General features: G+C 36.5%; 3 protein-coding genes across 3 annotated transcripts; all 3 read right to left on the reverse strand.

Annotated features, from left to right (window-relative positions):
- Positions 1-858: 858 nt before the first annotated feature.
- LOC148840275 (trace amine-associated receptor 1-like) lies at positions 859-3,305 on the reverse strand. The gene is made up of 3 exons (XM_088937075.1): positions 3,162-3,305; positions 2,630-2,699; positions 859-1,610 (listed from the first exon to the last, which is right to left on the reverse strand). The coding sequence occupies exons 1-3, from the start codon at positions 3,303-3,305 to the stop codon at positions 859-861; spliced, it is 966 nt and encodes a 321-aa protein (XP_088793201.1).
- Positions 3,306-8,513: 5,208 nt separating this feature from the next.
- On the reverse strand, positions 8,514-9,575 carry LOC148840276 (trace amine-associated receptor 1-like). The gene has a single exon (XM_088904768.1). It carries the CDS (start codon positions 9,573-9,575, stop codon positions 8,514-8,516), a length of 1,062 nt encoding a protein of 353 aa, XP_088760894.1.
- An 8,570-nt stretch (positions 9,576-18,145) lies between these two features.
- On the reverse strand, positions 18,146-19,192 carry LOC148840277 (trace amine-associated receptor 1-like). Its single transcript, XM_088904782.1, has one exon. It carries the CDS (start codon positions 19,190-19,192, stop codon positions 18,146-18,148), a length of 1,047 nt encoding a protein of 348 aa, XP_088760908.1.
- Between the last annotated feature and the right edge of the window lie 447 nt (positions 19,193-19,639).

Below are 19,639 nucleotides of genomic sequence, written 5' to 3' on the forward strand. Positions count from 1 at the left end.
TCAGCCAGAAAAATCAAATGATTCCATCGATCCATCCATTTTCTATCCTCTTTATCCTATACGGTGTCATGGGAGAGCCAGAGCCTATACTTGACATTTCTTGCATTTCCATTAATGCCACAAAATTGTCAGAAAAACAGTCAGAAAACGTTTTATGTAGCAGTAGAGCTAAAATGGCGCTCATCATAGAAACCAGTGTGGATAACAAACTGTGACAGTCAAGAAAAAGTATTTTATTCATTACAATTAAAAGTCTCAACAATTTCAATAAACTGATTTTAAGTACAGAACCTCAAGCAAAAAATCAAGTCACTTCAAAAATTGATCTTAAGAATATTATGTCAGCTGAGCAGACAGATAACAGGCTGTGATTAAGTGTTCACTAATTGTAGGTATTTTACAATTAATACTTCAGTAAGTAATAATTAATTTTACAATTAAAACGACATCAAGAATAGCTATCACAAAACACAAGATGAAAGAAAGTCGTGCTGTAATCTATTTTGCATAATGGCATATAAAAATCAGTGAGTTCAGAATTTTAATTTCCACTAATCCAAAACACTGGAAAATAAAGGAAGAAGTCTTTGAATGAATGAAAAGCCAATGAATGAAACAAAAATAAAATAGCTAGTTTGTGTAATATAAAGAAATGTACATTGTTGGAACATTGGGAGAGGGAGAGCAGAGGGAGACAAGACAAAAACAAAATAGCTTAAGAGAGAAGGAAGAGGAAAAGCTGCATCAACTCAGATGTAGACAATATGACATTATTGTTTTCTATTTAACTCATTGACCAAATACATTTAGCTTTCTTTAATATGGTTTAAAAACCCAAACATGTTGCCTTGACTTAATTTATTCTGTAATTAACTTTGCCCAACAAGAATCTCTTTCAAATATTTTTCCAGAGATGATAATTTTTGTTGCTTTTCTGAACCAGGAGTAAAAAAAGGCATAAATAATGGGGTTACAAGCAGAGTTTAAATAGCCAAACCAGAATGTTGTGTCCATCAGTATAGGTGGCACGGTATACTCAAGAATAGGATAAGTGGAAATACAAACAAAAAAAGGAGTCCAGAGGAAAACAAACACCCCCACTACTATGCCTAAGGTTTTTGCTGCTTTTCTCTCCTGCTGACTTGAAATTTCACTCTTGTTCTCTCTAGCATCTTGAATTTGCTGTGTTATATCTTTGATAGACCTGGCCTGATGTCTGGCTACTAAATATATTTTAAAATAAATTCCCAGCATGATAAATGCAGGAATGAAATATGAGAACAAAGAGGACAGAGGTCCAAAGAATTTACTGAAAAACACAATGCATCCTCCTACACAGTCAATATATTTGTAATAATATTCCTCAGTGCCTTTTATATTCAGCTTCAATAAACCCACCGTAAAACCAAATATTCCAGAAACTATCCAGCTGATTATGATCATCATAAATATGACTTCAGATGTGATTTTGGTTTTGTAACTCAGAGGGTTACACACAGCAAAGTAACGGTCAATGGAGATGGAACACAAGTGGAATATGGAAGCTGTGCAGAGCATCATGTCAGTGGCCGTGTGTATTTGACAAAACAAACTTCCCAGATACCAGCAACCTTCAATATAAAAAAACATTGTATAAGGCATGATGAGCACTCCCAACAAAAAATCACAAACTGCCAATGAGAGAATCAGATAATTTGTGTTGGTATGAAGTTGTTTGAAGTATGCAATTGAAATTATGACCACACAGTTTCCACACAATGTTGTCAGTATTATTATTATCATAATAAAATACAATATAATTCGCAATATAACTGGTTTGATTACTCTTGTACAGGAGCCAGCGATGGTTTCATAACAGAGTTGTATATCTGAATTCTCAGTAACATTGAAGTTCTGTCTGATTGAGGAACCCATCTCTTCTACTGTGATGATCCCTGAAAAAAGGCATGGTACATTTGGAATTCCTGCAAAATTAATTAAGTTTTTAGTGAAGTTTTCCATGTTTTCTTGCAACTAATTAAGGGAAGTAATTGGTTAGGAATTGAAAAGAAAAATTGTCAAAGCATATTTTGATGAAATACTGTAATTCTTAATTTATTAAAATACAGTTTATTTTTTCTGAATTAGAAAATCAGAATTAGAATTCAGAATCTGAATTAGAAATTAGGAGATAGTCTAGAAAGAGTCTGTCCCCAATAAAAAATAAAAATACAATTTTCAGGCTGTTTCCTTTTTAACTTTTATGTGAAATTGGCAGAAGTAAGAAACAATTTTAAGAGGTGATCATTTACAAGATGCCTACAGTAAGTATTGTTTCTCTAAAACAAAACCGTTTCCTAAATGTTTTGGATATTTGACAGTTGCTTTCCAGAACTTTGCAATTAAAGAATTGTGTTTTTCAAAATTTGACAAGTAACTCTCCTATGATCATGCTAACTAAAAAAAAATCTTCAAAAATAAAGTTGTAATTTGGAATAATTTGAAATATGTATGTTCATATTTCCATTATTTGCATGCCTTTATATTGTAACTTACTTTTTCTTATCATAAGCTATGATATATGTTTGGAATCTGTTCATGTAGAACCACTAATTCTGTTAGCTACAAAATAATTATTTTCAACACTTACCCTCAGTATTATCTTTTGATGCAGCTGTTGAATTTCCTGCATCCAGATCTTTATAAATCTTCACGGTCTGCTAATGGTGCCCAAGGTATACTCAATGGAGAATTATGACTGTTTTTGAGAACAGTGTAAAGGTAATTTTCACCTTGGAGAGACTTGCTTTCCATTGTCAACAATATCATTAGCTAACTTGATATTGTGTGTAAAACTGCATATAGCCCTGTAAGACACAAGCATTAATGAAATTGAGAAGGTATTATAATTTGTCATAATATCCCATACAATCAAAGGAGCAATATGTCTGGGTTAAAGTATTTAGAATGAAGGATAAAAATTTTGAATATTTAGCAAAATATAGCCAACATATTGCGAGTTGAATGAATGCAAAGCACCAAGTATGCCATTTTGGGAAAATTGGCGATAAAATGAAAGTAAAAAAAAATGTATCCCTATCCTTCAGTTCACGTTAATTTAGCAAGAACATAATGTAATGTAATGTAATGACCAGAGGATTAGCACAGAATGAAGCACACACCTTTGATGTGCTTGACCACGTTTCTTGAACCTCTGCCCATCTAAGACATAACAGCGAGTGAGTATCAGTAGCAAGCAGCACCTGCCAGTACCCACAGTGGAGGCCCAGCGAGCTGAACCAGGTTGACCTGGCTATAAAGTCCATTGCATCGTTGATCCTGGGCAATGGGTCCGAGTCCTTCAGGGTGACCTTGTTCAGTTTTTTTATAGTTCACACAAAATCTCCACGTTCCGTCCTTCTTATGGACCAGGACAGCTGGAGCTGACCATGGGCTGCTGGATGGCCCCTGCTGCTGCCATCTCTCTGATTTTCTCCTCGGCTGCAGTTTGCTTTGCATGGGCCCTGTGCCGGGGCGGAATGCGAATGGGTTGAGCTGGTATCGATGGCATGCTGAATGAGGGTCATCCATGAGAAGTCCCCGTCTCTTGCCGTGAACAGATCCTTGTTCTCGGAGATAAGTGTTTGTAATGGCCACTGCTGGCTCCGGGTGAGACCAGCGCAGCTGCGCTGCAATAGGTCCCCGATTGTAAGCTTGGGTTCAGACAGTCGCTTGGCTGCAGCTCCCACCTCACTGGGCGCCTCTCCGGAGGCCCCTTTTGGTGACACAGGGGCAAGGTGCCCTCCCTTCCGTCCGCTTCGGCAAGTCTGCTCCTCGCGTCCCCCGCCCAATTTGCCCAGTGACGGTGGTTGTGCAGCCACAGGTCGGTGATCTCTTATCCCAGGGGAACGGGGACCTTTGGAAAGGCCACTGCTTGAGACCACCAGTCGTGCCAGAGAGATGCTCAAGTTCTGCCTTCTCCACGGAGGCGTCTCAGTAAGTGGTCCCATTTTGAGGACACCTGGCGCTTTCTCGGAGTCCACTTTGTGATGCCTTTCACGCTCCATTCTGTCCCGCAACTGCCACCAATGTAATGCCTGCGCCTTTGATGCGCAGGCATCACGTATATTGAACCTCTGCCCATCTAAGACATAACAGAGATTTAGAACTCCAAATCAACGGGGTTTTCACACTCAGGGTAACAATTAGGAAGGGATACGATAGCCTACGGTGAATAACAGAGACGTAAAGGGAAAGCAATAAACACCAGCAACTATTTACAAGGGTTACTCAGTAACACACTACAACTATTTACACGCCAATGTCAATCCCAGGTCAGCGCACTGACCTCAAGTCCAGTCCCTCAGCAGCTGTTCCCAGACAGTTTTGCAGAATCTCTATACTTTCATGATATACTATATTATACATTTTATTGTTTTTATCCCTGTACTTCTGTATCTCAGTGTCCAATTGAAGACCTGAAGACATATTTAATTACTGTATAAGAGTTTAGGAGAAAGTTTCACAAAATAGTAATTTCCATTTTTCCTTTTTCAAATAACGTTTTTCACATTTTATTACATATTTTATGGTTTTCATTGATGATTTTGCTCATTCCAGGAGTTCCACCTCAATATGAACATCCTGCCTCTTGTGTTTATTAACTTAGGTGTTTATTTTGAAATGCATGCCTATGATGTGTATGCATGCCTTGTGTGGCAGGACTTTCTACACATAACTGCTTTCTACCCATAATTCACTGGATTTCAAGGGAAAAACATAGAGATTGGCCTCCTGTATTAATGATTTTTTGTTAGAATGTTTATACCAAACCTTTTCACTGTTATTATGTGGAATACAGAATTTCATTGTGCAATGGAATTTGAAGGCCACAAATAAAAATGTGTTGCGTAAGTGACAACACACATTTTGCTTTCTAAAGCCCTAACAATTAAATTACGCATTTAAATTATCTTCACAGAGGCTATGATTCTCTTGTTTGGTGTTGTTGTATCTAGTCCTGTCTTGACATTACCATATGGAGCTCTCTGCACTCAGTAATGGAGCAGGGCAGACTCGGAGAATTAGGGTTTCTTTGGTAGATACCTGGAGGGGTCAGCAAAGTCAGATCTTTAACTGGGAGATTGGGGTTGCTTTGTATTGAGGAAAGTGTGTTTTCCTCGTTTTTTTATTTTAAATCAATAAAAGCTTTTTCACGACATTGATCCTCTTCCTATTGCAATTACAAAACAATTCAGAATGGTTGCAAAGGAACAGGTAAATGTTTATTCAATGCTGAAAAGAAAAGAGACACACCTCTGGAGCCTTCTTCAGGAGTGAACTATTTCAGAATGGTGCCTTATTTTCCATATGTCAGAGAGATGTATTTTCTGTAAAGAATAGACGACATTGGGTAATGCTTTTATCCACAGTACATTAACATTTGTAACTATGTACACAACACCCACCAAGTTTTATGCCACATGGTGGGATAGGAGGTATTACGGATCCAAGAGCAAGGGCGTCACAGTCCAAAGTCCAGGCTTGGCAGCCTCTGGGGCCTGAGAACATTAATGTCCCTGACTTCCTGAGAGCTGCTTGAGAGGCACTGCCTCATGACTGATAGCTAGGCCCTCACTAGACAGAGAGGAGGAGAATATGTGGGCAAAATTAGAGCTCTTGAGAACTGTATGGCCAGGTCCCCTCTGTGAGAAGGGTGTCAAGGTGGCAGTGCCAACCTGAGGCTGGGGAGGTCAGCTTCACCTCACTTAAGACAGACTCTCGACACAGGTAAATGCACCTCAAGAAAGAGACAGAATCGAGAAAGATGGACAGGAAATAAGACAATGGAGACTAGGTGTATATGTACAGTATATGGATTACTGCACAGCGGAGAGGAAAAAACCCTTAAATGTCAAAGTAGGGGATACCCTCTGGTGGCCCCTGCAGAACAGACAGCCCTACTCTGTGAATACTAGCAATGGATAAATGGGCAATGTATTTAAATTAATGACAAACAAATGTAAAATATTTACGTAATGGTAGAGCTGAAAAAGCACTTATAATTTGCAAGTATAGAAACCAATGTGAATTACAATTTTCAACAGTTCAGGAAAAATATTTTATTCATTTTAATTGCATGTTTTTGAAGTCTTCATCTGAGAATCAACAATTTGAATAAATTGATTTTAAGTACAGACTTTCAAGAGAATAGTCAAGTCACTCCAAAAACCGATATTATAATATTACTGTATGTCATCTGACAAACTATGGGCTGTGATTAAGCTTCCTCTAATTGCAGATGTTTTACAATTAATACATTTAAACCACAGCCTATCAAGATTAACTATCACACAACACAAGATGAAAAAAGCAGTGCAGTTTCTCATCTTGCATAATGAGAAATAAGAAAAAATAAAACATTATAAATTGACCTCTCTCTCCCTGAAAATATCCACCCATTTTCTCACGGATTTGAGCAATACAGATTCACAAGGGAGCCGGAGTCTATCCCTGCAAGCAACAGCACGCAAGGCAGGCTACACCCTGGATGAAATGCCAGTCCATTGCGGGGCAGACAGACACAAACACATGCACACACTCCCTGCAGGGCACAGTTTCCCAGAAGCCAATTCATCTACCAGCATGTCTTTTGGACTGTAGGAGGAAACTGTACTAGGAGTTGTCCTTTTCCCTGTCATGCAATAAAATGTTGGGAGCAGTTACTGTATGTGCTCTTGAACATATCCTACACCCAGGATATGCTTCAAACATCTATAGGTTTACAGCATATTCAACAGGATAAGAGGTTTGTTAATAATTTAATTTTAATGCTTTTTTTTCTCATGCTACCTGTCAATGACATTTTAAGTCACATTGCATATTTGTTTCTAACATTGAATATTGTTGAATATATTAAATATATGAATATTTTTGAATATTCACAGGGAAATAAAGGAAAACCCGGAGAAAGCAACTGAGTAGAGCTTCCAGAACAGCGTAGGTGTAGGAGCATTGACAAAACTCACGCATTTAACTGAAGGTGTTCAGTGGTTACAGTGGTTCACATATTAATATGCTCTTCATTTCCCTTTACTGTTTGCCAGTTGTTTGTAAAAGAACAGCACACGTTTTAATTTGTCACTGCCCTTTTAACCATTTTTAACATGTTTAATTTTAAACTTGCCTTCTTTTCCTCTCCACCACAACATTGCCCCCCACCTTATGTAAATAAAAATACAATGCACTAAATCCACATGACTGGATACAAAGTAATAAAAAAACGTCCTACCCACAAGTATCCAGGAACTACTTTGTTAAGAAATATCTAGAAGTCTTTAGCCCTTGTATGATAAAGTAAACAGGGAACAGTGTTTCCTTGCACGTAATGTACTGAATGTAAGTTAAAATTATCTGGTCCCTGGCCAAACACTTCATATTGTAGTTTATTTCTTATGGAAGAAATGTAAATATACATTTTCGTAAAACAGTAACATCTTTATAGATTTTGTTTTTATTAAAATCATAATATGTGTCGGCCATTGTTGTTTTATCATTACATTTCATAAGATATGACTTTTCCTACAATAGGAAAGCAGAGATTGAGTTCAACTGAAGAATAATTTCCAGCACCTTCCACCAGAGAGGATTCTCTCCTTGTTTCATATACCATACGAAAGGGAAACAACAGAATTCATCATACACATTATTTCAATACATGTAAATAATTACATAGCAAATATTCTAAGCATTTATCATTATAAAATATATACATTCAGTTTGCCATTTGTTTTCTGTCCTCTCACAATAGGTGGGGGTCTGTCGACCTTCCCTATGACCGCAAGTTCACCAAGTGCTGCATTTCAGTTTAAATGACACATTTACATTGAACCATACGGTGACTCCATATGATGCTCCCTATGCAGTACATGAACCTCAGGAGTAGTATTCCTTCATTTAAACATAATAAATTTAATGTATTAGATATCTATAAAAAGCACTAGCCATAACACAAATCAGCATATACAGTATTATATTAGAAAAAATAATGTACATGTTTATTACATAATAGATGTATATTTTGAAATACACAAAAGTGATATCTGATATAAAAGATTCAAACATATTGTTTTTAATATTCTTACAAAATATATATTCAATATATGTATGAATACACATGTATATTCACTTTTGTGTAATTTTATTCCTTCATTTCATTATGAAAGTCAACTGAGAGCGAATTCTCACTTCCAATAATGAGCCGGAGACCCAATTATACAGCAGGAAATGCAGCGGAATAATTCTAGTGAAGTACTCAGGGGTACAACAGCAGCATCCCACCTGAGCCGGAAACCACAACACGCCAGTCCAGAGCCCTTGCCACTAATCCACCCTACACTATCAAGGCAGGCTAATTTGACTTGTGTGACAAACAAAATGCATGCCCTGTAGTTTTGTAGTTTAAAGCATAAGAATAACACATTTTTTCAACTGCAATTTTATTAATTCATCATGGGACATTTTTATAAAAGCATTTATTCTGAAAATAACTTTGTCCGACAAGATTGCGGGTGAAAGACTTTACCAAACACTATAATCCTCAGTGCTCTTCTGAACCAGCTGTAGAAAAATGCATAAACTATTGGATTAAAAGCAGAATTTAAGTAACCAAACCAAACAAGAGCATCCACCAGCAGTGGTGGGACTGAGTAGTCAATGAAGGGATCCATGGTGTTACAGACAAAAAATGGCGTCCAGCAGATAAGGAAGACTCCCATTACTATCCCTAATGTTTTTGCAGCTTTTTTTTCTCGTTGACGCTGTACTCCAGACTTATGTTCTTCTGCAATTTGAAAATGCTGTGTCATATCTTTTATAGATCTTGCTTGACTTCTGGCTACCAGGTAAATCTTCAGGTAAATTCCCAACATGACAAAGCCAGGAATAAAAAATGAGATCATAGAGGCAAATGTTCCGGAAAGTTTATTGAAAAACAAAGTGCAGCCTCCAATACAATTTCTATGAGGAAAATCCCCAGCGCCTATTATATTAAGGTCTAAAAAAATCATCCCGTAAGCAAAAATACCAGGTAGAATCCAACTACAAATGATCATTGTAAGGATGGTAAATGGTGTAATTGACGTTTCGTACTTCAGCGGCTTACAAACTGCAAAATAGCGATCAATGGAGATGAAGGACAGGTGGAAAATGGATGATGTGCTGAGCATTATGTCAGTGCTGGTGTGTATTTTGCAAAGGAAGTCTCCCAGATACCAACAGCCATCAACAGATCTTATTGTGCTGCAGGGCATTACAAATAACCCTAGTAGGAAGTCACATACTGCCAAAGAGAGAATGAGATAATTTGTAGAGGTGTGCAGTTGTTTAAAATGGGCTATAGACGTGATGACAAGGAGATTCCCACAAACTGTGATCAATATGGTGACCACCATGAACATGTACATAGTAAATCGAATACTGAACGGTCTTTTAAGTCTTGCACAGGATCCACTTAATGACTCATAACACAAGGGCGTGTTTGAGAGCTCACTGATATTGTAGCTCATTCCAGCTGGGAGGCTCATTCTTCCAAGCATGATAGATTCTAGATAGAAAGTACACAGTATATTTAGTTTTCACTTAGTCAAAATAATTTAAACATTGTCATTTTAACAAAAATCTTTTTCAATGAAAAGAACTCAACTCCCTTTTTTCTGCTTGGTAGATTTACTGTACATAAAAACTTTCAAAGCAACAGTTAACAACTTAGTATACATACCTTTGCAAGCTGTTAGACCTGACTTTGAAGAAATTTGGAGAGTCACCAGCAGACGACATCCAGCTTTAGCAATGTGACAAAAACTCAATTTGAATGTAATTATTAAGCACTTTTCACAAATTCAACCTCTGCTGCCTGTGACATTATCAGCCTGTACACTGTCCATGGTGAACTAAAGTATTTTCTTCTCAAGAATTGATTTTTTTAAGTCTCTCAGCCAAATGGATATAAGCCAAATGTAAGCACAGAGGAAATGACAAATAAATTATAAATTTCCATTGGTCTCAAGTTGTGGGAAATATCCTTATATCTATTTCCTTCCCCACAACTGAGACACATTCTCAAAATATCACAAAGTAGTCTCTGTGGTTTGTTTCTTTACCAAAGCCTAACTTGAAATTATAATGTGAAACACTAAAGGAAAACATTATACATATAAAATGTCTTTAAGAGGTATACAATTCTAAAAATATGTTTAAACTTTGTTCACAAATTTCCCCAAGAATACTGAAACAATTTTAGCATAAAAGCTTTTTTTTTTTGCTTTTCTTATTAGTTTTTGCCTTTCTTGTGCCATTAATCACAAATAATTGTGATTTTCCAAGAAGGGCACTACTATTTCATTTTTTTTCACAGTTGTGAAGTAGATACATGGTATTTATTTTATTATTAATTTATTTTTTATACTTTGGAAGCATGGAATCATTTCTACATTTTTTTCTTTAAATATCATGCCATGCCATGTTAAACAAAGCGATTTATTCTAATTGAGAATACTACACATTCATTAAAGCTAATGTGCCTTCTTTCTTGAACATTTTGCAGTAAACTGTTATTTTCTATAAAGCCATTTTGCATGGAATGCAAATCTACAGACACTTGATGATAAATAGGCTTGCTCTTATATCACATTATGTTCACAGTCTATACATTCATTATAAAAACACCACTTGCACTGGTGAGGGACACTGCAACTCAGAGCCTATCCTAGAACCACAAAATGCAAGATATAGTCCTCATAGTATCATGGTAATGAGTTAAAATAACTCTCCTGTATTAAGAATATATTATTTCAAGCTCTTTGAAAACAGTGAGGTCTTCATAGTACTTACCATTTAAAAAATTCTATACGTGGCCCTTATGAAAGATTCACACATTTTGTGCAAGTTAGCAACATTTATAGAAAAGTCTTCCAATATGTTCTACAACATTTGGCTCCTTTTTCTTTATAACAGAGTAAAACGTACTGTGTCATAATGTAATATTGGTTATAAGATTGACAAAAATTTTCAAACAGAATGCTGCAAGAAGTAAATGTTATAATTTAATGATGAAGCAAAGTTTTCTCTGTAAATCAAAATGCTTTTAAAAATATAAATAAAATAATTGCATGTAGTTAAAAATTAATGCTCAGCAATTAACAGAGATAGCTCCTGTAACATTAACGCTATTTGTTTTGACAGCAAACAATATCTTTCTTCTATACTCACCATTAGGATTGCTTTTTCAAATCTGTCCAATGTACATTATAGGGATATTTATATACAGTACATTAGACAAATCCTCTTTCCTTGCTTCAACTGTGCCCAGTGGACCCTTCATTCTGTGTACTTTCTGAGCAATCACAAAACTAATTTCTACCTTGGAGAAATATCACAGCTTCCAGTGGCCAACCACTTAGCTCTCTATGGTCAAAGCAAGTTCATTAAAAATAAAACATGCTCTAATATCTATTTATAGTATGACTCACTAAATTCTAAAATGGGAGAAACGGCGATGTAAAATAGTGAATGTTTCTGAAAGATGTTAAAGCAAATAAAAAACAAATTCGTGTCTCTAGAGACTGTTCTTTCTTTGCTTTCATGTTTCCAGGAAAAAGAACTGCATCAATATAGAAATTAAATTATCCTGCCTCTGCAGGTATATTGTTCCTTAACACGTCAATTTACTCTATTTAAACTAAAGTCTTTACAAGCTGAGTAGCAAATTGATTGATGTAAATTACTAATGATAAAATGAGATGGGAAAAAAGGCCATTGACATATGGTTCAGATATCTCATGAAAAGAATATTACCTACAGTTCAGTAATCCTGTTTCTACATGCTGTATCCCCCACTAAACAAATCTACTCTTTTGCAATCCAAGAGCTTTACATGCTGTATATTACATCATGAAAGAAAACCTGAATAAAAATGGGTTGTAATTTCAAACAACAAAACTTAGTTTATTTAGAAAAATACAGATCAGGCGTCAATGTGAAGATTAGATGTTGTTCCACTACCCACTTTTTATTTTGTTTTCCAGTGAATACAAAGAGAGATGATAATTGTGTTTTTAATCATGAATGACAAATAGCAGCTGGAAATCCAAATATGTACTGTATTTAACAAACAACTGATAGCTGCATCAGTTAAAATTTCCTCAAAAACCTATTCATATATGGTGCTCACCAGCTGTTCCTTATATAGATTATTTCCATTTTGGCAGCTTATAGCGCATATTTCTTTAATAAGAATATTTGTCTTATCGCACATGAAGTTATCCACATGGGATAAGTGTTAGTGATATCTGTGTAGCACTGTAGGGCCCATATACTGTTCCTATCTAAAGACTGAACGTATGAAGTAATGATACTAATTAAGGTAAAAAATAAAACACTAATAGTACTTCACTGTATTGCACATGTATTGCAGACTTTTACTAACTTTTGTATAATTATATGCTACAGTATATGCTGTTTGTACTGCATTCCAAAATATAAATACAGTAAACCTTTGCCATTGGGAAGGTGAAGTTCCTGAAAACTCTCATTGTACTGTATGTAAATTGTAATTGATCAATTTAAGATTTTCTGGTAAAAATATGGGTATAGTAACCAAAATTGGCCTTATTTTTTCATTCACTTCCAATAAATGAACCCAAAAACACAGACTAAAGTGAAATATGATATTATGATGTTGAAGGTTTTGAGGTAGGCAGTGGAAGAAGGGAGAAGAGGAGGCTGTCACTGGCTCATAAGGAAGATTTGTTATTTTTCTGTTATCTATCATGCTTTCCTATGCTCACAAGATTGCCAGTGTTTGTAGCACGCATTTCTATGCATTCTTGTGATTACAACATTGGCATTGTTCCAAAATTACGCACATTCTCCTACCTCCCTATTTGCTGGAGATACCTTTTTTTAAATACAATTGGTCACTTACGTTCATAGCACACATTCCTATATAATGGTATAGAAATACATAGTAGCTTTTGTGTTCACTCAAGTATTAGCCCGCGCTGTATCGTAGTACGTAGGCTGCGTATTCGACACGTATTAAAATAGAAAATATGAAAACCCATCCAGATTTTTCAGTGCAGGGTTCATGTCATGTGGCATACTACCTGGCGGCACTCCATGTACCACTCGTGGTACACGAACCACTGCATTATCTAATTCACTGGCCGAAGATAATCGATAGGTGGCACTTGTGGTGCGTTAGACATTAGTAAAACGATTGCTTTATTCATTCTTTTTCTCTAGTGTGCATGTTTAAATCCACTTAATATGAAATATTAATATGAAATGTTGGTAGCTGAAAATAAAAACAGAAGTATAATGTAATATAAACCTAATTTACCTAATGTAAAAGTGTCAAATTCCAGCAATAAGTAATCAGGAAAGAATTTAACTTTAAATTTTGATTGTGAAAAGTAAATTTCACACATACTGTACTGTAGTGGCTTACGTTATACGGTCTCATAAGTAATATACATCTAATGGACATACAATATATGGTAGTAGTAGCTGACTTAGTAACTTTGAGTAGCTGAAATAGTAGTAACTTTGAGAAGTCATGTACTGCCTGCAAAGTAGCTGATTTTGACAAACTTAAACTGCTAATTTTGCTTGAAGAATTTAAAATCTGTCTTCCTGACTGTACTGCAGCTTTCGTTTCATTGAGCAGAAAGTCACCTTGTTAACAGATGAGTTTGTATTAACAAACTGCACCCTTTTGACTGAATTTTTATCACCTTTATTACCTTTGTCTGTCCGGGGGGTGGGAGTTGAGGCTGAAGTTATTGTTTCTCTTCCCCAATTTAACATCTGATAAGTCCCCAGTAAACCGAGAGACTAAAGTTCGATTATGAAATATATATTTCACATAAATATATTTATCAGTAGTGGGATCTTTAAAGTTAAATTGTTTTCTGATTGCTGAAATTTGCATTACGACAAAATATATATCCAACTGAGCACTTTTGTTTTTAAAAGACAAAAAACAGCCATACTTTCTTTTTTTAATTAATTTAATTCAACACACTGTATTACACAGTTTACAATTAGTAGAAGTCTAAACAGTATACAACTTAAACTCCATAACTGGAAAAAGACTGTTCCTCAGCATTGACCGGGATTCGAAACCAGACGTTTTCTGGCAACAGCCCCAGTGCTTCTATGCATTTTAATGTAAGGATTCACTGCTCCACCTGGTGGTTTTACAAAGTAGTGCTGTCAGACACTGAATATTTTTTTAAATGTGCAGCGCAATGCGGTGTCTCGAGGTGTGCGCTGTGCAATGTACTGCATTATCCGGCATGCATTCTGAATGGCCTGTACCATTCAGACATGTACATATTATATGAAAAACTTATTTATCACTTAACTCATGTGGTACAGAGCTTTAAGGGAAGAACACGTACTCCTGGAAACATTCGCTCTGTGAATTTTTTTTTTATTTGATTCACGTATCCAGCAACACCACATCTACCAAGAGCGCTATTGCTTTGACATTCTCACAACTTATCAAGAAGGTTTTTTATCTAGAAATATCACTGATCTTGCACACTTAGCATACCTATATTCTTCACCCTTTCTCATGTGGTTAGGTAACATTTTAATTGGTTATTTAACTACTGTATACAGCAATTGCTCAACTTATTGTAAGACCATAACTGTAGGGTGAAGTGTGAAGCTACAATGCATACATTCATCGATACCCAGGAACCAGCTGTTGTTGTGTTAAAATGGCAGAGAAATAAAACAAATATGTCTGTGTGGCACACACCTCCTTACTGTCTTCACCCTTTCCCAGTCCCCAGTGAATATTACCTCCTCCAATTGCCTGTACATGCTTACACAGGTGGCAGCAGTGTCTTGTTTCTCCCGGACAAAAAGGAGTATAAAAATGGCTCAGAAACATCCCTGCAATTGTGTGATTCCACTGACCTGAAGTGTCATCTGGAACACATGTGCTGGACACTTTTTTTCTTTTTATTGATGTAAGCTGCTGAAATATTTCTTTTTTTAAGTAATTTACTTATACATTATGGGGAAATCTACTTAACTATTTGTACTTCAGTAAAGAAAAAAAAAGAAAGCAACAATCTTTTCTGAGTTGGATTTTGAACTGAACATAAAACAAAACAACAGTATTGTAAGCTAACTGATTCAAGTGCATCTCAGATAGTTAAGAGCAGTTGGCCATATTAGCAGCACATAAACATTGTGATCGTTGATCTGTAGCAAGGAAAGACTATATCTGGTGATATAGCAGGGAATAGGACTGGCTTTTTGGGGGTCCTAGGCAACATCGCTATACTAGGGCATTAGGGCCCACATAGACCACAAGGTGAGCGCCCCCTGCTGACCCCACTAACACCTCTTCCAGCAGCAGCCTTAGTTTTTCCCAAGAGGTCTCACACCTGCTTATGTAGCGGAGCCAGTGTGGTGATGTCAGCGCCCTCACTGCGCGTAGCAGGGACCTCAGCTGCCTGGGCTGAGGGAGGTCTCCTTTAGCTCACGCAGTTGGTGCCCTGTTGCATTACGCCAGAGACCCGGGTTCGCGCCCCAGGTGTGGGGGACGGAACAGGTGGCGGGGGGCACGACCCCGCGCGGAACCATGACTATCACACTTAGCCTCAGTGGGTTGCCAGTTGTGAGTTGTAGGGTAATATGGCTGCTTTGCTCTTGAATTCTATGATCCAAATGTTACGAAGGTTAGTGCAAAAGTACTGAGTTACATGTTTAATTGCATAATTGTTTAATTGTACTATTACTGTAAATACAGTATTTAAACCCATATGCAATGCAGAAATTAATGGAAAAAAAGTTTCATTTGAATTAACAGCTTCTTTTTTCAGCCTGCTCTGTCTCATTTGAAAGAGGAAGTAGATTTGAGAGCAGTAGCAAGTGGTAGATCACGGATCAATTTCTACAGGTATAGTTATGGTAAAAAGTTAAAAAAACTATACAAGTATAGCTATGGTAAACAAGTTAGTTGTCAATAACCACAGCACCACTCTAGTGACGTCTCCTTTAGCTCACGCGGTTGGTGCCCTGTTGCATTACGCCAGAGACCCGGGTTCGCGCCCCAGGTGTGGGGGACGGAACAGGTGGCGGGGAGCACGACCCCGCGCGGAACCATGACTATCACACTTAGCCTCAGTGGGTTGCCAGTTGTGAGTTGTAGGGTAATATGGCTGCTTTGCTCTTGAATTCTATGATCCAAATGTTACGAAGGTTAGTGCAAAAGTACTGAGTTACATGTTTAATTGCATAATTGTTTAATTGTACTATTACTGTAAATACAGTATTTAAACCCATATGCAATGCAGAAATTAATGGAAAAAAAGTTTCATTTGAATTAACAGCTTCTTTTTTCAGCCTGCTCTGTCTCATTTGAAAGAGGAAGTAGATTTGAGAGCAGTAGCAAGTGGTAGATCACGGATCAATTTCTACAGGTATAGTTATGGTAAAAAGTTAAAAAAACTATACAAGTATAGCTATGGTAAACAAGTTAGTTGTCAATAACCACAGCACCACTCTAGTGACGTCTCTTTCCCCTATTTCTCTGCTGTAGGAAGTTAAACACATTTCACACAGCTTGAACCCCATCTGCCATTTTCCCACTTCATGCAGAAAGTCCTGCAGTTGGATATCTGCCTATCAGCAACTGCAGCTTAGTTGGAGTGTAACAATGCAGAAAATAAAGCGATTCCCCTAAGATGTAAATAGTTTTATGTTTTTGTTACTTCAAGAGTTTTATTTTATTTGTGTTGTGGTGTTAAAGAATATCACATTCTTCACACATAGAACAGGAAATATTTCAAGAGGTTTGCGGTACAACATATAATAATACCATTTTGCAGTTTTCAAAAGTATTTTTTTAATTAACTCATAATTGGCAATGTCAATTTGTCTAAAATTCTCATTCTTTTGCCCTGTTTGTAGACAATGCCACCTGTCTGCCGAGGAGATTCTCGACAACTTTGCTCTTACACTTGACAAGACCGCTGTTTGTCGATTCAACATCAGTGGAGCCAATATTTGTGAAGGAGCCTTGGAATCAGACGCACAGCATGCAATCCCAATAATTAAATGCTTGTGAAATTCAGTGGTGTGTACAGAAAGCTATTAGTGCTAATCCAAAAACAGAATTTGTAACGTTGCACTTGGATTGTCATCCACAGTATTATATTATTTTTATCTCTAGTGAAAATGTACATATCTGAGAAATGAGACTTTAATGTGCGACATCTATATATGTCTACAAGAATGTTTTAGAGATCTTTGTAACATGTTGCTTTTGTCAGTGGAAAGAATAAATAAAAAAGAGCTTTGAACAGTCCACATTGGCATAGAAAAATAACCACTTTGAATAACAGGACCCAGACTGAACTAAAAAGAGCCACTTTGAACAGCGGAGTCCAGACTGGAGTAGAAAAGAGTGAGGCCTACAGACTGAGGCTGTCCCGGTGTATACTCACGACAGCACATGAGATTAAAATAAAGTAAGAAGATGGCCTTCATGCTCCTTCTCCATAATATCCTCTAGGACTGTCACTCTAATAGTCTCCTGTCACAGGGTTAGTTTGTTTTTTCTCCCGCTCCAGGTAGGCAGACCCGGACAGTCCACAGTCCTGTCGTTCCAAAAACAGTGCTTTACACTGGGGTTCAGGCCTTTTCTGTCTTTTTTTTTCTGTCTAGTCCAGTCTGGACCCTTCTGTCTAAAGTGGCTTTTTCTTCTTTTGGCCTGCACCCTGCTGTAAAGCAGCATTTTTTGTTTTTGTGCTCTTTGTGGCTCCTTCAAACCCGCATTGTTACACCAGTTAGAGTAATTTGTTTATCACTTCTGTATACTGTAAGTGAAAAAAAAAAATTTGTTAGAATTTGAAATTGTTCATGTTTTCATTTACTTGTATAACAGTTCAGAAGTTTGTCCAAAGTTCAAAATTCATACTCACACATAAACATAATGTAAACTTAAATTTTATTTTGAATTTTCAGTTTTTTCAGAAACACAATATTATCACAGCTTTGTAGTGCTTTATTAATTTCAAAATGTTTGAAGAAAAAAATAAAAATTATATTATTTTTCTTAGTGTTAAAATATGAAAACAAATATTCAATCTGTAGTTAGTTTTGTTCTTGAAGAATTGTCTTGAAATATTTGACCAAACACAATCATACCAAGGGCTTTTCTGAACCAGCTGTAAAAGAAAGCATAGACAAGAGGATTAAATGTAGAATTTAAATAACCTAGCCAAGCAAGACTGTCAAATAAGACAGGTGGAGTGGAATAATTAAAAATAGGATCCAGGCTGACACTCAAGAAATATGGTGTCCAGCAGCAGAGAAAGACCCCCATCACTATTCCCAGAGCCTTTGCAGCTTTTCTTTCTGTCTTGCTTGAAGTCATTGTTTTGCTGTCTTCTGAGCTCTTACTCTGGGATACGAGGCCTTCAATTGCCCTGGCTTGTCTCATTGCTACAAGGAAAATTTTCAAATATATTCCTAACATAATAAACCCAGGGATGTAAAACGCCAGCAGGGAACAAAACAGGCTAGATATTTCAGTCTGTATCAGAGTACAGCCCCCTACACAATATACATTCTCATAGTAGACATCTTCCTTCCCCTTTATATTTAACTTTACAAAGATCATTCCAAATCCAATAACAGCTGAAACACTCCAACTAATAACAACCATATAAACTGCAACACAAACAGTGATTTTAGTTTTGTATTTTAGTGGTTCACACACAGCATAATATCGATCAATTGAAATGAAGGAGAGATGGAATATAGAAGTAGTAGATAACATGACATCTGTGCTGGAATGGATTTTACAAAACAAGTCTCCAAAATACCAGCAAGTTTCAAGTGATCGGACCATACTGGGAGGCATAACAAATCCTCCTAATAACAAGTCAGCAACTGCTAATGAGAGAACAATAAAATTAGTTGGTGTGTGAAGCTGTCTGAAGTGAGCAATGGAGATGATGACAAACACATTTCCAAAAACAGTGAACACAATAATAGCTACAAAGATGAAATACAGTGGAGTACGTATAGTAGGCAAATAAACATGTTTCAGACATGACTTGTTCACTGACTCAAAACAAAAGTGTGTATTTCCAGTAATTCCAGTGACATTCACCATGAAGTTCATTCTATACTGTATATCCCAGGACTTGTAGAAAAGTTAATTTCCTGTAAAAAAAGACCAATATAACATTAAAGTATGTCGTTACTCTTTATTTTTCATACTTTAGTACTTCAGGTAAGATTTCAAATGGAATTTTGTCAATGTCACAACTGACTGTATCTCTAATAATTAAAAATGAAACAGCTGGATTTGTAACCTGTTACTCTACCACATTATGTTCATTCTGTTATTTTGAAATCACATACACTGAAGCAGTCTTTCTTGGCTGTAAAATCTATGTGTTCTTTTTCATTTTGACGTAATGGAATAAATGTATTTTCTTCTAAAATACTATGGTGCCAGTGATTTGTTTCTTGTTGCTTACAGGACTCCTGTGCCAATCTCAATAGACATGACTAAAGAAACTCTTGATTAGCAGAAATTGTTGTGGCAGCATCTATGGAAAAATTA

The sequence above is a fragment of the Atractosteus spatula genome, chromosome 2 (assembly GCF_055471065.1).
Source record: "Atractosteus spatula isolate fAtrSpa1 chromosome 2, fAtrSpa1.hap1, whole genome shotgun sequence".
Lineage (NCBI taxonomy): Eukaryota > Metazoa > Chordata > Actinopteri > Semionotiformes > Lepisosteidae > Atractosteus > Atractosteus spatula.